Genomic DNA, 19920 nt, shown 5'->3' on the forward strand with positions numbered 1-19920 from the left:
CCTACAGAATTAATTGTCTCACTGACTGAATGGACTCTTAATCATAACATCTTCATCTTTCAGGACCGTTTTAAACAGGTCAAAGAATGTGCCATGGGAGCTTGCTACAGCCTTTCCTACGCTGGTTTGTACTTGGGTAAATGGGAAAATAACTTCATTTTGGATCCTTCTAATAACCATTTCATTGACCGGATTATATGGTGGGGACGCTATATTGATGATGTTTGCTTGTTTTGGTCCGGCTCAGAAGATGAACTTATTTCCTTCCACCAATACCTTAACCCCAACATCAAACTAACTATAACAACAAACCATTTTTTGGAACTCGACATCAGTAAAAATTACAAAGGTTGTTTGCACACATCAATCTTTAGTAAGCCTACAGATGGGAATACCATTCTGACGGCAGATAGCTTTCACCCCAAAAGGCTAAAAGTAAACATTCCATATGACCAATTCCAAAGAGTCCGTAGAATTTGCAATCAGGAAACAGACTACAATGTCAAATGTGCTGAATTGGAGAATCGCTTCTTGAAACGGGGCTACCTCAAAGATGCAGGTATGAGGGCTGGATTACTTGACAGAGAGAACTTGTTGCGAAGGGGAGTGCCTCGTGATACATCGGAGAGAGTATATTTTGTTACAAAATACAGCACTGAAACAGAGAACATTAAAATAATCACTAAAAATAATTGGGGAATCATCCAAAGTGATACGCTACTACGCCAAGTCTTTCCTGAGCCACCAGTCATAAGATTTAAGAGATGTCCTACCCTAAATGACAAATTAGTCCACAGTTATCTTCTGGGTGACTCTGAAAAAATTTGGCTTGACCACAAACCCAAAGGCTTTTTACATGTAACCAATGCAACCATTGCAGAAATATTGAACAGAAAAAGTATTTTGTTGACACAGCTTCTAAAATGGAGTATTACGTCAAGCATTTCATTAACTGCAAAACCCCTCATGTCATCTATAGATTGGAATGTCCACAATGCAAGGCGTTCTACATTGGACGGACAAAGAGACGCCTTCAAGACCGCTTAGCGGAACACAAGTACACCATACGGGTAGGCAATGAAGATACCCCATGGCAAGGCACTCCAAGTCCTTACACCATGGCAACCCTGCCTCCCTACAAGATCATATTCCGGCCTCTATTAGAAAAGGGGACCGTCTTAAACAGTTAAACCAAAGTGAAAGTTTATGGATTTACAAACTACAGGTCACTAAGTACCCTGGTTTAAGTGAAGATATGGATTTACAAACTACAGGCCACTAAATACCCTGGTTTAAATGAAGATATGGATTTACAAACTACAGGCCACTAAGTACCCTGGTTTAAATGAAGATATGGATTTACAAACTACAGGTCACTAAGTAACCTGGTTTAAATGAAGATATGGATTTAAAATATTACAGGCCACTTAGTACCCTGGTTTAAATGAAGGCATGGATTTACAAGCTACAGGTCACTAAGTACCCTGGTTTAAATGAAGATATGGATTTACAAATTACAGGTCACTAAGTACCCTGGTTTAATTGAAGATATGGATTTCTCACCCTTCCTGTAGGGTCGTGATGGGTCCATTTGCTGTCATCTAGTGGACATTTTGCTCAATTGCCCTCAGCTATTTTTAGACTGTTGTTGTTCATATTTGCTGTGTTCTAGTGTACTATGGAATATAATTGCTTTCTTATTCTTGACGCTTCTCCCAGTCATATTTAAGGATAGAACTACCTTTCTAGGTGTTCTGATACTTCTAGCTTGGAGTTAGATTTTTTGATAACATACCTACAGTATTTCACTTTTTAATGTGTATAGTATTGTTTACTAGGTGTGTCCAATCAATTTTGTAACCACTCCTTCTTCCAATTAGGGGTAATTGGAAAAGCTGTTAAAAAGAGGACATTGTACTCCTTTTTTTGTACACCCTGACAAAGGCCCTGCAGCCAAAACGCGTCAGATTTTTAAAACTTTGTTTCTATTTAACATGCCATACAAATAAAGGCATTTTAATTAATTATATGAAGAGTGCCTTGGTCATCCTTTCTTTTTGTGGTGTTTTGTTCGTTTTGGACTTTGGTAAGGGTTTTTTCGGTTATTCAGACACACACAAAACATTCTCAGGCAAGCCGATGTCGGTAGCCGAAATCGATAGCCGAAGTCTACGCCCCTTTGTCTGTGATTGGTCAACAGTAGGGATTCTTCAGTAAAGTCTGTTGTCATTCAACAAGCGAAGATTCATTTTCATGCATATTTTTTCATTTAGATATACTGCACCAAACATCTTAGTTATATGTAAAATTGTGCATCTAAGATCTCCTCGGCAAAAACATCAATTTATGACAAATTTCTTAATCTGTCATAATCTGTCTCAAAATAGAAAAACAGTAATATTTCCGCTTTTTTTGCGAGCACACGTGTTCAGTCCGCCAAGCTGACTTCGACTAGCCACCAGCCGAACTGAAGCGTGCTGACGCCCTTAGGCCTACAGCTCGATGGTTGTTATACAAGGCCGCTATACTATGCCTACTAATGCTAATGACATTACAATAATATTAATAATAACAATAAGGATCAAGAAAAACAAAGGCTATTATATTATTTTTCAGGACAATATGGAACCGTGTGAATAAATTATAAATACCCGAGAGGCTGTTCTAACAAAAAAACAAAAAAAGGTGTAAAGCCTTTATTACAGCGTTGCAAAGATTAAAAACAGACGCATTTGTGAAATTGTTTATCCGACATGTTGTGGTTGCGTGAGGCTTGGGGCTAACGGAATCAGTAGGCAATTAAACACTCTAACAGGCAACAGGAGCAGGATCTATCTTATTTCTGTAGATACAGTATATATGGATGATTTATAAAGCCAGGCACATTTAACAATTAAGCTATTGATGACAGACCCAATTAAGTTGGGGATTCCTTCACTTTTCTTTGACAATTAAGGCAGGGGCTGTTTTCTCAACTCCTAACTCCGCTGCTGCCTCTACCGCATTGTTCTCAACACCAATATGCTGGTTAACTTTGCTAATATGCACATAGCAACATGGTCTAGGAAAAGGCGCCAATTCAACAGCGCACTGATGTTTCAGAACCGCGGACAGCGACCGCTATCCGACGGGGACAAAAGCGCATTTGTTATAAAACAATATCATTTGTATTAGTGTTGCACCATTGTTCTTACATAACCATATACAATTTGAGTAGCAAATGTCTTAGAGTGGACTGTGCCATCCCCACAGCCCCTACAATGGATTAATCCACTCAGACAGGTGCGAATCAGATAGAGCCTTGTACACCATGCTTCTGCTCGACTAAAGAAATCTCTGGCGACCAACAGCCAAGCGACCAAACAATCTACCTGTCAGCTAAATGGGGTAAGCCCTACTGCCTACACAGTGAAAGGGGAAACACTGTACTCAATCTAGGGGAGCCAGTGGCCTTGTTGGTGTACCTGAGAGGCTCGAAGACCAGACAGAGGTGTTGCTTGTGGTAGAAGTGTCGGAAGAGCCGCAGACAGTGGAACTTGTCGTCCAGGTCAGCATTGTTGAGCTTCTTAAGGAACTCCAGCTCCTTCAGCCCAGTCTTCTGCCTGTTAGGACAGAGAGATCACTGGGATGAGTCTCAAGTTATGGACACACTGGCGTCCCAGTAGGACAGGTCCACCTGGAGAGCTACTGGGTGTACTGAGGAGTATTAATTTGTCTGTTGCAAAACATTTAGCAACGGAAACCGTTTACCATTTACTCTAAGAACCAAACAGAAGCAAACGGAACCAAACTGGGAGGGTCATACATTCATTTGTCCAATAGAAACTCTAATTTTCGTTGGAAAACATTTCCCATTTGGAGTAAACGGTTTGTGCTCTAACACCGGATTCCACTAACCTCTACTTCCTTAGCTGAATCTGGTCTGTCAGAGCAGGGCTGGAACAAAATACTGTGTATTCATTAGTCTGATTCCGTTGCAAAATGTTTTGCAACTGAATCAGACTAATGAATACACAGTATTTTGAAAAACAGGATCTTGAAAAAAAGCCTACACACCCATCCCTCCAGGAGGAAGGTGGCTCCCCTTGTAAAAATATTAAATACAAGCTTCTTCCATGTAACAAAGGCATAATGATGAGGGAAAGTTCACATTATGAGTTTGATGAGTTGTGTTCAGTGGTGCACACCGAGCAAAACTTTTTGCAACAGGCAAGTTCAGGTAATATCTCCCCTGTTTCCCTCCATTTAGCTGCTGAACAGGGCCCAGGACTAACTATTGGTAGACTGACACTCACATGAGCTCGTTGTTCCGAATGATCTTGATGGCCACCTCATGGCTGGCGCGGGCCACGTCTCGGGCGCGGATGACATTGCTGAACACCCCCTGGCCCGTGTAGCCGTACACGCTGTACCGCTTGTCCAGTATCTCCCCGATATTTAGTCCTGTCAAACATCAAAAGACAGAATATATTAGCTGGTTATGGATAGGGAACTTTCTCTTCGAACAATTTTGACGGATAATGTAGATTAAAAACACAATTGTGCACAAACATATCAACATGCAACAGAATAGATCTAACCAAAACACTTCACTCTGAGTGATGAATGATCTAACAAACAAATGAAGGTAGGAACAAAGGAAGGAAGGAACTTTGTGCTAAATAGACTTACGGTAGTAGCCCTCTGCGTCTGTCCAGTTGTCTCGGAGGTTGGGGTTCTCCTTAAAGTCCTTCCCAAAGCCTGCTGCTCGAAGCCTTGCACTCTGCAGTGACCACAAATCACTTCGTAAAAAAACTGTTTTTTCAACAACAACAAAAAATAAATATATCCTTTCAAGTAATAAGTTATTATTAAGTGTGCTTGATTGAGCTTGCCTGGCGCAATGGAACCAAATTAATAGTCCCAGAAGCGTAAATCACGTCCATCTTGCGCCATAAGCAGGCTTAATCAAACACTCATAGAATAAAAATAATCTATACTGAACAAAAATATAAACGCAACATGCAACAATTTCAACATTTTTATTGAGTCACAGTTCATAAAACGATATCAGTCAATTGAAATTAATTAATGAATGGAAATATACGGATTTCACATGACTGGGCTGGGAGTGCAGCCATGGGTGGGCCTTGGAGTTCAATAGGCCCACCCACTTGGCAGCGAGGCCCACCCACTGGAGAGCCAGGTCCAGCCAATCAGAATGAGTTTTTCCCCACAAAAGGGCTTTATTACAGACACAAATAGTCCTCAGCACCACCCCGCCTCAGACGATCCCGCAGGTGAAGAAACCGGATGTGGAGGTCCTGGGCTGGCGTGGTTACACGCGGTCTGTGGTTGAGGCCGGTTGGATGTACTGCGGTTGGACATAGCGTAAATTCTCTAAAACGGCGTTGGAGGCAGCTTATATTAGGGAAATTAACATTCAATTCTCTGGCAACAGCTCTGGTGGACATTCCAGTAGTCAGCATCCCAATTGCATGTTCACTCAAAACTTGAGACATCTGTGACATTATGTTGTGTGACAAAACTGCACATTTTAGAGTGGCCTTTTATTGTCCCGAGCACGAGGTGCACCTCTGTAATGATCATGCCGTTTAATCAGCTTCTTGATATGCCTCACCTGCCAGGTGGATGGATTATCTTGGCAAACGAGAAATGCTCACTAACAGGGATGTAAATGAATTTGTGCACAGAAATTGAGGGCAATCAACTTTTTGTGCGTATGGAAAATTTCAGGGATTTTTATTTCAGCTCATGAAACATCGGATTAACACTTGCGTTTATATTTTTGTTCAGTGTAATAAATACTTGTTGAACCCAGGTCTGACTGTCAGGCTGCAATACAAAACCTATTCAGACACAGTTGAGGTGGTATTCTGACTTGGGATCAATGTGGCACACACAGGTGTTTGATTGTTCCCCACTGACCTCAGTTAATGATTTATGTGAAACCCAGACTCTGAATCAAACTAGCAGTTCTCACAGAAATGTCACCAGAGAAAACGCTGTGGCCCAGTTTACAGTTACCACTGACAGAAGCTTGTTTTGACAGTAATACAAAGGTGACCCGGACACCACACTGTGCAACTATCTGCCAGAATCCTATTCCGTAGACAACTTCAATTAAAAGTTGAAGACTCGTACACGTCATGGTGGTCAGAATCGGAAAGGAATCATAGCAACAGGAGGAGTACTCACATCGTAGGCGGCGAACATGTCATCGGATTCAGTGAACATATCAGGGGCGGATGTTTTTTTCTGGTTGGTTCCTTCTAAAAAAGAAAGGGAGTACAGTTATAAGCACTGTTAAACTGTAAAAGCATTTTGTGAATACTGCTGATGTCAAAAGGCCATACATTTGATTTATAAATAAGAATTCATTGTGTAAAATAGGATATGACATAATGAATAATGGACTTTGGCACTACATTATATACTACATTTTTATATATAATGACAAACGAATGAACAATGAACACTTATTTTAACTTAATATAATACATCAATAAAATCAATTAAGTCTCAAAAAAATAATGAAACATGTTCAATTTGGTTTAAATAACGCAAAAACAAAGTGTTGGAGATTAAAGTAAAAGTGCAATATGTGCCATGTAAAAAAGCTAACGTTTAAGTTACTTGCTCAGAACATGAGCACATATGAAAGCTGGTGGTTCCTTTTAACATGAGTCTTCAATATTCCCAGGTAAGAAGTTTTAGGTTGTAGTTATTATAGGACTATTTATCTCTATACCATTTGTATTTCATATACCTTTGACTATTGGATGTTCTAATAGGTGCATTAGTATTGCCAGCCTAATCTCGGGAGTTGATAGGCTTGAAGTCATATACAGCGCAATGCTTGAAGAATTGCGAAGAGCTGCTGGCAAACGCAGTAAAGTGCTGTTTGAATGAATGCTTACGAGCCTGCTGCTGCCTACCACCGCTAAGTCAGACTGCTCTAGTAAATCATAAACTTAATTATAATATAATAACTCACAGAAATTTGTAAGTCGCTCTGGATAAGAGCGTCTGCTAAATGACTTAAATGTAAATGTAAAATGTAAATGAAATACGAGCCTTAGGTCATTAATATGGTCAAATCCGGAAACTATCATTTCGAAAACAAAACGTTTATTCTTTCAGTGAAATACGGAACCATTCCGTATTTTATCTAATGGGTGGCATCCATAAGTCTAAATATTGCTGTTATATTACACAACCTTCAACCTGGCAAATTAGTTTGCAACGAGCCAGGCGGCCCAAACTGTTGCATATACCGTGACTCTGCGTGCAACGAACACAAGAGAGGTGACACAATTTCCCTAGTTTAATATTGCCTGCTAACATGAATTTCTTTTAACTAAACATGCAGGTTTAAAAATATATACTTCTGTGTATTGATTTTAAGAAAGGCGTTGATGTTTATGGTTAGGTACACATTGGTGCAACAATAGTGCTTTTTTAGCTTATGCGCTTGTTAAATCACCCGTTTGGCGAAGTAGGCTGTGATTCAATGATAAATTAACAGGCACCACATCGATTATATGCAACGCAGGACAAGCTAGATAAGCTAGTAATATCATCAACCATGTGTAGTTAACTAGTGATTATGCTAAGATTGATTGTTTTTTATAAGATAAGTTTAATGCTAGCGAGCACCTTACCGTGGCTCCTTGCTGCACTCGCATAACATGTAATCGGCCATAATCGGTGTCCAAAAATGTTGATTATAGATTGTTATGAAAACTTGAAGTCGGCCCCTAATTAATCGGACATTCCAATTAATTGGTCGACCTCTAGTTTCTATCCCCACTACTGATTAATGTACCAGCATGGGCTTCTATCAGCAAGACAAAAACACGCACCTGGGTCAAATGCATATGCCAAATACTTTCATACTTGTTTCTACTGAGCAAATTACATCAAATGTGGCTCAAGTATCTGAAAGTATTTCATATGTCTTAGTTTTCCACAGGTTTGGTGAACACACACACACCAGTGTACCGTCTTTTTCCTGTTCGATGAGGTTGTGCTTTGCCTTGATGTTTTCTTCGAAGGTGTCCACGTTTTCCCGCTCATACTCTTTGACATCGGCCGCCACGCGCTCCAAGATGTCGTCTGGCGACGGCGAGCGGCTGCGTGGGCTGCTCTGGGGGCTGCCGGGCTCCGATGGTGCCGACATGTTACTACCCTCGTTCCCTCCCTTGTACCTCTGTTCATGGGAACACAGATAGACACACAATGTAAGCATGAATACCAAGCACAGGCACGCCAACATGTACATAATGAACTAACAATCAAACACCTGTGTGCATGCAGTGGATGACAATAACCAATAATACAGGGTAAATGGCATATCATGACATTAAACGGCTGTTTATGGCTCTGTTTAAAGTAATGTCAGTGCATCAAGGATGATATTATTGAGGTCTTATCACCCACCTGGACGATGGCCAGGCGCTGTAGCCTCCTCTGTTCAATGAGAGCCTCCTCGTCCTCCTCATCCACATCGTAATCTTCCAGCCTGGACAGGAAACACCACGTCAACTCTCGACGAACACATACAATGTGGTCATCCTCCCCACACTCATGAACAAAAGCTTATATTACAAAAAGCCTTCCCTAAAACAAAAATGGTGTGGTTTAATGAGACTGAAATGGATTAATGTTGAATCATGTGTATGAACCATACAGTCAACACTTAAGACAAAAATCTGAGGTAAGCAATACCCTATTAAAGTCATCTGTCATTTTCCAGTTTTTGAACATTTGTAGGTTTTTTAAGCGTTTTCAAGGCAAAACTTATAAAAGGCATCTGGCAGAAGTAAATGTATCCACAAACATAATTGTATATATACACACCTTAATGACTACGTTTCCACAAATGTTATGATATAATTGTTATGCCCATTCAAAAGATTAGGGGACATGATGCAGAAGTATGACTTTCATAGGGTATAAGCAACTAAAATTCCGTAGTGCACTGCCTACACTTCATCTTCAGAGTCCTCCTTGTCGACCCTCATTCCCTCCGAGAGGCTGCCTTTGAACTTGTCCTCTCTGTCCCGGCTCCATCTCCTCTCCTGGGATCTGGAAGGCCACCGCAGCCTCCGTCCCAACCGATCCAACGACCTATGGAGAAGAGCGAAGAAAAAGCCTGAGCATCTTACAGGTGCAATATGGAAGGCATCCTGCTGATCAATGGTCATTTATATTAATGATATTACCATTGAATCTTCAAGAATAGCAAAACACCTTATAATCGAAATTTCATAACCCAAAACTTATGTGAGTTGCAATTCTCTCCATTATAAAAATCGTTATTGTATTTAAATATCAATATAAAGAATGAAGTTTCAGTCTAAGCAGACCTTCAATGCACAGACAATAGGACTAGTGACCTACAGTGCCTTCAGAAAGTATTCAGACCCCTTGACAATTCCACATTGTTACGTTACAGCCTTATTCTAAAATGAATCCAATTAGTTTTTTCCCTCATCGATCTACACACAATACCCCATAATCACAAAGCAAAAACAGGTTTTTATAAATGTTTGTTAATTTATAAAAAATTAAAAACGTAAATATCACACTTACATACAGTGGTTGCTCCACTAAAAGTTTTGCGATTATACTGCGGTACTTAGAGGTAATTTGTGGATTAGTACGGTACCCTGCGTCACCACTTCATTGCTCCAGACCAGGTCTAAGACACTGCTACAGATGCTGGTTCAATACCCGTGCTGACCTCGACTGGGAGACCCATAAGATGACAGTAGGTTTTTGGTTTCTCTCCCTCTAAAAACAGAAAAAAATCATTCTAAATAACAAACTGGCTTTTTTTACAAATTGGCAACAATGTCTCACCCCATATTCAAGAATGGCCTTTTTCTGGCTCATTTTACATTATTTCACAATGAAATCTCCCAATTATATATATTTTTAAACAAAACGATTATTAATTTTTAATTATATAAAAGCCCCTTGTATATTCTCACAGATATATTATTAACCCTGTTATTAGCAGAACAAAATATTGATCATGTCTCCCGAGTGGCGCACAATGGGATTGCCTTGCAGTTCTCCAGCTGTCACCACTGAAAGCGTGCGAGGTTCAAGGCACAAGGTTAGGGGTGGACCCCCACCCTGGGTAGTACAGAACACTTTAAGGGGCATCGCACTAATAATGGTGCTGACTAGGGAAACGTTCCCGCTTTCTTGGAATTAGAAACACCATATTATTAATCAAATTAATCCCAAACTCTAAAAGTAATTGGAAAGGTAAATACAAATGATTTGTGACATTATGGTTACAATAAAGAATGTAAACAAGATACTGTGTTTTTATTTACAGTAGTGATGGACAGACGGTGGCATTATGAAAACAGGTTTTCAAAACACTTGTTGCCCGATTAGCAGGACAATAGACTCTTTATAGCCCGGCTACTGAAGTGCGAACATCCCCCTACCTGCAATGTATTCAACGCTTAAGTACTCTGAAGTGTTACATTTATAACTGAAAACAGCAGCATAGTATTTCTTCATCAACATCTTCATGCTTTTGTTTCTCTTGCCAAAACATCTTGATGTCCTTCACCAGTTCATCTTTGCTTGTAGGCTTGGCAGAGATATGGATTAATATTTTCAGTTTATGCCAAACAAGTTCGAGCGGGTATAAAATCAGTAGACCTACAAGATGAGATTAATAAAAAACATTTTTAGATATACTGTCGGCATACCGTAGGTGTTGTCTTATTTAACCTTTATTTTACTACATAAAATCTGCTGGCATCTTGACTCAGTTTATGCCCTCATTTGTAATGCAAACCCAGGCGGCAGTGTGTTTTGGGTCATTGTCCGAATTTGAAACAAAAAACATTTAGCCTAACAGCCAACATTAGGTACAACACTAGAAATATACATAGGCCTAAATGTAACAGTAAAACCTTTAGACCGTCCCCTCGCCCCATACCCGGGCGCGAACCAGGGACCCTCTGCACACATCAACAACAGTCAACCACGAAGCATTGTTACCCATCGCTCCACAAAAGCCACGGCCCTTGCAGAGCAAGGGGAACCACTACTTCAAGGTCTCAGAGCAAGTGACCTTGAAAGAAACAATGTGGTCCCAGAAACACCTCTCTGACATATGGTCCAGCATATCTCTTGATTTCTTCCTCAAAGAAATCTTGAGCCATGACACCTGAAAAAGGAGGCAACAGTGAATTGTGGAACACATAGCAGTCCGTACGTTGTAGGCTCCAATATTTTATGTACCTTTTGATTTGTAAATAGCCAAGCTAACCATCAAAAAAACAATTTTGGGCCTGGTCCCTGGCGAGAAATTGCCCCACGCACGTAGAGTTTGAGCGGATGCTTGGGACTCGGCTTGCTTAACCTTTCTTTTTTCTGTAGCAATTTTAAGCAAATTGCTCAAGGGCCACGGTTGATTCGTCTGTGAAGATGACATGGAACGTCTTGCCAGATTTGATCCATGCCTGGACCCGCAGGACGCAAAGTTCTTTGTTCGTCAGACAAATTATCGGGCCGAACCTACAGAACAGTACAAAACAAGCGAACAAACATGGTTAGTGTTCAAGGGGGCAAAAAAAAAGGGATTTTTTTTTTTTATATATATATAAAATTATATTTATATGTCTTACCGAGCCTTTCCATAAGTCCACGCCAGTTTCTTCAACTGTCTTCTGACAGTGATTAGAGCAATGTTGATGTTGTGCCGTGATGCCATCAGATTACCTTTGCCGATCGCTCATAATCTTCAACCATCAGTGAGTCGATGGCTTGAATAGTCTCGCTGGAAATGGAATACCATGGAAAAATGTGCAGCATACAGTAAAGAACAGCAGTCGATTTAAGCATAGTTTTTTTGCATTATTAGGCCTACTTTACAGTATTGTCGCCGACTGTACCTGTTCATAGGCCACTAATCGATGGGGGCTCAGGGCGGTACCATTCTGCTCATCTGATGAAGGTGCACATGGATCAGATTCAAACTTTGAAGACAGAGATCGAGCCATTGAAGGCAGACCAGCAGAAAGATAAACATCTGAGGGCAGATACGGGCGACAGCTGATGCGTTGGTCCAGAGCCAGGTGGCATTGGCGGAGAATGACGCGTTGAAGAGGGCGAGGAACGAGATGGAGTCACAATGCCAGGCACACCAGTGAGCTCTGGAACTCCACCTCCGACATTCAGAGTCAACATACCTGGCAGTTTCATCAGGTTGTCGGTTCATCCTGACATTTCCATTCATCTTCTGACAACAGAACTTGATCAACTGCTACCCAGGCACAGCAAGGGCGGTCCGGACCGTTGTGCTGTTCTGCTATAGCCTAATAAACAAATTCAGGTGGCTTATATATGCAAAACTCTTTAAATGCTTTATTATCCAAATGTAATTATTCATCCGTGTCTTTATGCTTTCATTAATAAATAATGATAAAAATAAAAAAACAACTTTCAAAATGCAGATGTTTACTTAGTTATGGATCCATAACAAATTACTATGGGAATCAATATCACTGAATTACAGAAATATTGGAACAAAGTTGTCTAATGAAGGTAAAGAAATTGTTGTTTACATTTACATTTAAGTCATTTAGCAGACGCTCTTATCCAGAGCGAGTTGTTCACTGGAAAATACACACATGGTCACATTGTCCAGCACCATCATGGCTATTAGCAGGTATCTGGTAGTTAGGTTGGCCGTGATTGGTTGCAATTTCAGTTTAATCCACCAGAAAAGACAAACAATATAATGGATCACATCCGACCCCTGATTGGGAATCACATAGGGCGTCGCATAATTGGCCCAGCATTTCTCTCCCTCTAAAAACAGAAATAAATGTTTTGGCCTTTATTCAGATTACAATCGCTCACTTTCGTTTAAAAACAAAACAACCTCCAAAATATTGTTATATATTTTCAAGTTGATGGCAAAGTCATATAGCCGGCACCTACATAAAGCTGAGTGACTCACTCATTCATGGCTTTGGATCAAAACAAATAAAGTCTTTAATTAAGAAATGCTTTGGTTTTCCTGACCTGGACACCATGTACAGTAATATTATAGCCCATTATGGGCTATTAGCAGGACAATATTCCTTTACCAACACCGCTCTGTATTTTGATACTTTGTGCTTCAAATTCTATTGCTTCCAACTTCAATATACTCTTCAAATAAGACCTACACCACTTTTAACAGCACATTACTCAGGCCTACAGTATATTGAAAAATATGACGTGACTGCCAATAATGACATATAGAGGATTCAGAATTAAATCCAAAAGCGGCCTCATGGGTCTCCCGGTGCTGGCTGCCACTAGTGTTGAGTAATGTGCAGTTAAAAATGGTCTTATTTCTTTGAAGAGCATTTGAAGTTAGAAGCAATTGGATTTGAAGCAATAGCCCACAACTATTTTAGCACTGATTCGCACTGCTCTGAGACTAGCATGGTCTTGATAAATCAATGAGATTTTTATTTTCACTGAATCTCCGTTTGGGTAGGCAAGTCAGTTAAGAACAAATTCTTATTTACAAGGACAGCCTACTCCTTCCTCCCGTCAGAGAATTGAACCCGTCTCCTGCACGACAGAGGGATTCTTTAGCGAAATAGCCAAGTACTGTAGCCTACTCCCGACCGTCACGCTGTAGTGACATTTTCCGTTCCATCCTAATGGAAACCCAGAGAAATTTTAGTTGTTCTTGGACTAGAAACACCATAATATTAAACAAATTAATTAAGCTAAATTTCTTAAAATCAGTCCCATATACTGTGTTCTTACAAAAAAAGGTTTTACATTTTCTAGTACAGCCACTATTGAAGGCTATCAAATGCTTCTCAAAGATGCCCTCTTGGTGGTCAAACTAGCACTAACTAGCATTAATGGTACCAGTGGTTGGCACTTAAATAACGTGCCATAGAATTCTGCAGCATCACGCAAGCTGTACTGCAACTTTTAAAGGATGAACCACTATGGAAAGAAAAAGTATGTGAAACCCTAGGCTAATTACTTCTTCAAAAGCTAATTGGAGTCAGCAGTCAGCTAACTTGGAGTCTAATCAATGAGATGAGATTGGAGATGTTGGTTAGAGCTGCCTTGCCCAAGAAAATAAAATAACTCACAAAATGTTTGCTATTCACAAGAAGCATTTTCTGATGTGAGCCACGCCTTGAAAAACCTCATCCCACCTGTAAAGTATGGTGGAGGGAGCATCGTGGTTTGGGGCTTCTGGAGTGGCCCAAACGCCTTCTGGAGTGGCCCAGTCGTGACCTCAACCCAATTGGGGTGCTGTGGCATGACCTCAAGAGAGCAGTTCACACCAGACATCCCAAGAATATTGCTGAAATAAAATAGTTTTGTGAAGTGAAATGGTCCAAAATTCCTCCTGACCATTGTGCAGGTCTGAGAAGACGTTTGGTTGAGGATATTGCTGCCAAAGGAGGGTCTACCAGTTACACATACTTTTTCCAACCTGCACTGTGAATGTTTACACGCTGAGTTCAATAGACATGAACACGTATAATTGTTTGCGTGTAATTAGTTTAAGCAGACTGTATGTCTATTGTTGTGACCGAGATGAAGATCAGTTCACATTTTATGACCAATTTATGCAGATATCCAGGTATTTCCAAAGGGTTTACATACCTTTTCTTGCCACTAAGCATTCTGATGCTTTACTCTCAGTACTTTGTTGAAGCACCTTTGGCAGTGATTACAGCCTCAAGTCTTCTTGGGTATGACACAACAAGCTTCGCACTAGAGGTCGACCGATTAATCGGAATGGCCGATTAATTAGTGCCGATTTCAAGTTTTCATAACAATCGGAAATCGGTATTTTTGGATTTCTTTTCATACACCTTTATTTAATCTTTATTTAACTAGGCAAGGCAGTGAAGAACACATTCTTATTTTCAATGACGGCCGAGGAACGGTGGGTTAACTGCCTCGTTCAGGGGCACAACGACAGATTTTCACCTTGTCAGCTCGGGGGATCCAATCTTGCAACCTTACAGTTAACTAGTCCAACACAATAACGACCTGGCTCTATCGTTGCACTCCACAAGGAGACTGCCTGTTACGCGAATGTTGTAAGCTAAGGTAAGTTGCTAACTAACATTAAACTTATCTTATAAAAAACAATCAATCATAATCACAGGATAACTACACATGGTTGATGATATTACTAGATATTATCTAGCGTGTCCTGCATTGCATATAATCTGACTGAGCATACAAGCATCTAAGTATGACTGAACGGTGGTAGGCAGAAGCAGGCGCGTAAACATTAATTCAAACAGCACTTGTTTGTTTTGTCAGCAGCTCTTCCTTGTGGGTCAAGCATTGCGCTGTTTATGCCTTTAAGCCTATCAACTCCCGAGATGAGGCTGGTGTAACCGAAGTGAAATGGCTGGCTAGTTAGAGCGGGATAATAGCGTTTTAAACGTCACTCGCTCTGAGCCTGTGGTTGTTTCCCTTGCTCTGCATGAGTAACGCTGCTTCGAGGGTGGCTGTTGTCATTGTGTTCCTGGTTCGAGCCCAGGGAGGAGCGAGGAGAGGGACGGAAGCTATACTGTTACACTGGCAATACTAAAGTGCCTATAAGAAAATCCAATAGTCAAAGGTTAATGAAATACAAATGGTATAGAGGGAAATAGTCCTATAATAACTACAACCCAAAAATTCTTTAACTCATGTTAAAAGTAACCACCAGCTTTCATATGTTCTGAGCAAGGAACTTAAACGTTAGCTTTCTTACATAGCACATATTGCACTTTTACTTTCTTCTCCAAGACTTTGTTTTTCCATTATTTAAACATGTTTCATTATTTATTTGAGGCTAAATTGAATTTATTGATGTATTATATTAAGTATTGTTGTAATTGTCATTAATTAAAAAAATATATATATTAAAAAAAATAAAATAAAAAATAAAATAAAAATCGGCATCTGCTTTTTTTGGGCCCTCCAATAATCGGTATCGGCGTTGAAAAATCATAAAATCGGCCGACCTCTACTACGCACACCTGTATTTGGGGAGTTTCTCCCAATCTTCTCTGCAGATCCTCAAGCTCTGTCAGGTTGGATGGGGAGCGTAGCTGTATAGCCATTTTCAGGTCTCTCCAGTGATGTTCAATCGGGTTCAAGTCCGGGCTCTGGCTGGGCCACTCTAGGACATTCATAGACTTGTCCCGAAGCCACTCCTGCATTGTCTTGGCTGTGTGCTTATGGTCGTTGTCTTGTTTGAAGGTGAACCTTTGCCCCAGTCAGAGATTTTCATCAAGGATCTCTCTGTACTTTGCTCCGGTGAGCTTTCCCTTGATCCTGACTAGTCTTCCAGTCCCTGCACCAGAAAACATCCCCACAGCATGATGCTGCCACCACCATGCTTCACCGTAGGGATGGTGCCAGGTTTCTTCCAGATGTGATGCTTGTCACTCAGGCCAAAGAGTTCAATCTTGGTTCCATCAAACCAGAGAATCTCGTTTCTCATGGTCTGAGAGTCCATTAGGTGCCTTTTGGAAAACTCCAAGTTGGTTGTCATGTGCCTTTTATTGATGAATGGCTTCTGTCTAGCCACTCTATCATTCAGGGCTGATTGGTGGAGTGCTGCACAGATGGTTGTCCTTCTGGAAGGTTCTCCAATGCCCACAAAGGAACTCTGGTGCGCTGTCAGAGTGACCATCGGGTTCTTGGTAACCTCCCGGACCAAGGACCTTCTCCTCCGATTGCTTAATTTAGTCAGGCGGTCAGCTTTAGGAAGAGTCTTAGACAATTCTTTCGACCTCATGGCTTTGCTCTGACATGCAGTCAACTGTGGGACCTTATATAGACAGAAGTGTGCCTTTCCAAATCATGTCCAATCAATTGAATTTACTCTAATCAAGTTGTAGAAACATCAAGGATGATCAATGGAAGCAGGATGCACCTGAGCTCAATTTCAATTACTCTCATAGCAGAAGGTCTGAATACATGTGTAAATAAGGCATTTGTTGTTTATTTTTAATACATTTGCAAACATTTCTAAGAAGCGGTTTTCACTTTGTCATTATGGGGTATTGTGTGTAGATTGCTGAGGATTTTTCTTTATTTAATCCATTTTAGAATAAGGCTGTAACGTAACAAAATGTGGTAAAATTCAAGGGGTCTGAATACTTTCCAAAGGCACTGCATCTGTAGTTTTAGACTCAAATACGTAACACAGGTAGTGGTTATACAGATAATGAGACATGCACCAATATGGATACTAAAAAACACTTTTGAACCTGTCCTCCACCCACCTCCTCCTGAATGGTGACCTGCTGCATCTCCTGGGAGAGCGCGATCTCCTCCTGAATGGTGACCTGCTGGACCGTCGCCGGGCATCTTGGGCCGGGCTAGTGTCCCTACGGACTCCTGCCTCTTCCTGGCTCCACATCCTGAAGATCACGTGACAAAAGGATAAGGTGTTCAACATTCTCCATGCATTACCTAAAGTGGGCCTGATTTTATTTGGACAGGATTCAATGTGGGGATGATGTACAATGGACCGTGTTTGTTTGGGAATATTGTGGCATGACGACATGTAAAGTGCCATCTCCCATATAGCAATTAAGTACTTGTCTTTCTTGCACTAACATCTGCACTTGTTTTTTCTTATTGCCACCGTTTCCGCTGATAGCTGTCAAGGGTCTACCTGCAATAACAGTGATATTGCAAGTATCCTCCTCCCCGCTAATTTTCGTTTCAAAACATTTTCTGTTGCAAAAAAAGGCGTTAGAGTAAACTAATTAATACACTCCAGGGCTTCCCATTCCAATGCTCATGGTCTATCCCGGGAGGAGAGTGATAACCCAGGAGCTGATGGTTGTCACACTATGTTACCAGTAAATTCATTTGTGGATTCTGTACCTGGTTGCGAGGGGACACATCTCCTCCTCGAAAACAATAGCTCATGTTTATCTGTATTTAACACAAATGAATGTGTGTGTTTATGACAGATGTGTGTATGTTTATGACACACCTGTGTTTGTTTTGGAATTGACATTTGGCCCCCAAAAATTCTGACCTGCCAGGTGGAAGTCTCAGTCGGTCAATCACTCTCCTTCGACTCTCCGGGGAGCGTGGGTGACCCCCTCTGGGTGGTGACGGTGACATGGCCCTTCGCTCAGCTGCCTGGGGGCCTGAGGATGAGTCCAGGGAGTTCTGACATTGTGATGGGGACGTGCTGTGCTGCAGCTGGAGGGAGGGGCCTGGCGGCCTCACTCGCAGGCCTGGAGAGCGGTTCTCCTTCCCAGAGGAAGCGTCCTTGGCGGGGGACTTGGTCGCCTTCTTGTCCTTGTCCCCTTCCTTATCTGGCCACCTGGCCTTGTAGTGCTCGGGTGACTTGTGGTTGCTGCCGCTGGGCTCCTGGTTTTGGGCTCCTCTGCTCTGAGCCGGTGGGGAAGGCTGCTTGCTGGTGCCAGGAGGAGACCTAAAGCACACTGAACTCCTGGAATGTCTTCTGCCGTCTCTATCCCTGGACGTGCTCCGTCCTCTCATCCGATCCTTAGTCTTCCCGTCTGTCCTGCTTTTCCTGGCATTTTTATTGGGATTGCTCTGCTTAGCTTTTCCGGCATCTGTCGACTCTCGCCGTCCTCTACAGGTGTCCTTAGCGGTCTGTGAGCCGGACCCGGGACCTGTTGCCCCTATACACCAGTGCTGCCCATTGTGCTCCCTCTCCACCTGAAGCTCCCCATCCTCCTCCTCTTCAGAGCCCTGGAGTATGAGCCTCACGTCCGACTGTACCCCCCTGCCCCCCTCAGTCAGTTCACCGTCTAGCTCGGCTTGGATCAGGGCCCTCTGTTTCTCCAGCTCCTCCAGAAGTGCCATCTCATCATCTTCCAGTCTTGGGTGCTTGGCAGAGGAGGAGTACAGGGAAGCGTCGTCATCGCCACAGTTTGAGAAGACGTAGGTTGAGGGGTTGTCTTTACGCTTGTGCCTCTTGTGCTTGTGCCGGTGCCCGTGGCGCCGCTCCTTGACCTCTGGGGAGATGTGCTTCTGTCGCTTGTGTTTGCTGCGGTGCTTGTGTTTCTTCTTCTTGGTCTGGGCCGAGCTCACGGCAACACAGAGCTTCAACGAACCGGCTTCGACCTTCCCGGAACTTCCTTCTTCACATGACAGGTCCTCATTTTCCTCTTCATTGCCACTCCTCTCTGAGCTCTCTGCATCCTCTCCCCTGCGAACGAAAAAGATATAGGAAAGGGTAATGATTAGTCAATTGGGAAGGTCTATTGTAATTGGTTCATTTGACAACTAATGCTGGTTTATTCCACAACTACTAACGTTAGTGGCGCAACTTAAGTGTTTCTCAGACCTTTCCTTGGGGACCCTCAGTCGTTTCACAATGTGTTCTAGTCTTGAACAAGCACACCTGATTCCAGTATTTCTCCGAGTTTCATAACTGACATTGACTGACATTGACTTGGAAGATAGCTACATAACGTTAGCTACCTACCTAAATAACGTTAAACACCTAGCTATATAACTAAGTTAGCTAGTTTCAATTAAAGGGCAAATTTCTTCTAACGTTAGCTACTGTAGTTAGCCGCGATAGTTAGCTACAGTACTGAAACAGGCTCTCTGTTATATACGATATATATTTTTTTCTCATTAACTTTAGTTACGACCACACGCAGAATACCCTATCGCGACAACTATACATCTTGCCTAAAACACAATTTTAAAAATGTCTTACGCTTGTTTTCTCTCGCCGTCGCCAGGTATGAAACCCATAGCAGCCATTTTCATTGTTAACTTTGGACATGCGCAATGGATAGGAAGACAAGGCAAGGCACTGTCTGTAAAGTAATGACAATTTTGCGTTTTGTTTGTATCCCCTATATAAGAGATTTCGAAATAATGAATCTTCTTTGGGCC

At 41.7% G+C, this 19920-nt stretch overlaps 1 protein-coding gene across 2 annotated transcripts in view; it reads right to left on the minus strand.

Annotated features, from left to right (window-relative positions):
* The window catches only part of LOC135518319 (serine/threonine-protein kinase PRP4 homolog), a 37258-nt gene extending 17466 nt beyond the window's left edge, over nucleotides 1-19792 (minus strand). For both annotated transcript variants that reach the window (XR_010452141.1, XM_064943410.1), the window contains exons 1-10: nucleotides 19739-19792; nucleotides 18071-19219; nucleotides 17304-17441; nucleotides 8992-9132; nucleotides 8443-8524; nucleotides 8005-8212; nucleotides 6199-6272; nucleotides 4672-4762; nucleotides 4296-4443; nucleotides 3465-3602 (exon numbers count right to left, since the gene is read on the minus strand). Coding sequence is in view for 1 of the 2 variants with exons in the window: in XM_064943410.1 (XP_064799482.1) it covers nucleotides 3465-3602; nucleotides 4296-4443; nucleotides 4672-4762; nucleotides 6199-6272; nucleotides 8005-8212; nucleotides 8443-8524; nucleotides 8992-9132; nucleotides 17304-17441; nucleotides 18071-19219; nucleotides 19739-19791 (2222 nt within the window). In the remaining variant the exon portion in view is untranslated. The remainder of the gene's footprint in view (nucleotides 1-3464; nucleotides 3603-4295; nucleotides 4444-4671; nucleotides 4763-6198; nucleotides 6273-8004; nucleotides 8213-8442; nucleotides 8525-8991; nucleotides 9133-17303; nucleotides 17442-18070; nucleotides 19220-19738) is intronic.
* Nucleotides 19793-19920: the final 128 nt, after the last annotated feature.

Source organism: Oncorhynchus masou, chromosome 3, assembly GCF_036934945.1.
Source record: "Oncorhynchus masou masou isolate Uvic2021 chromosome 3, UVic_Omas_1.1, whole genome shotgun sequence".
Classification (NCBI taxonomy): Eukaryota; Metazoa; Chordata; class Actinopteri; order Salmoniformes; family Salmonidae; genus Oncorhynchus; species Oncorhynchus masou.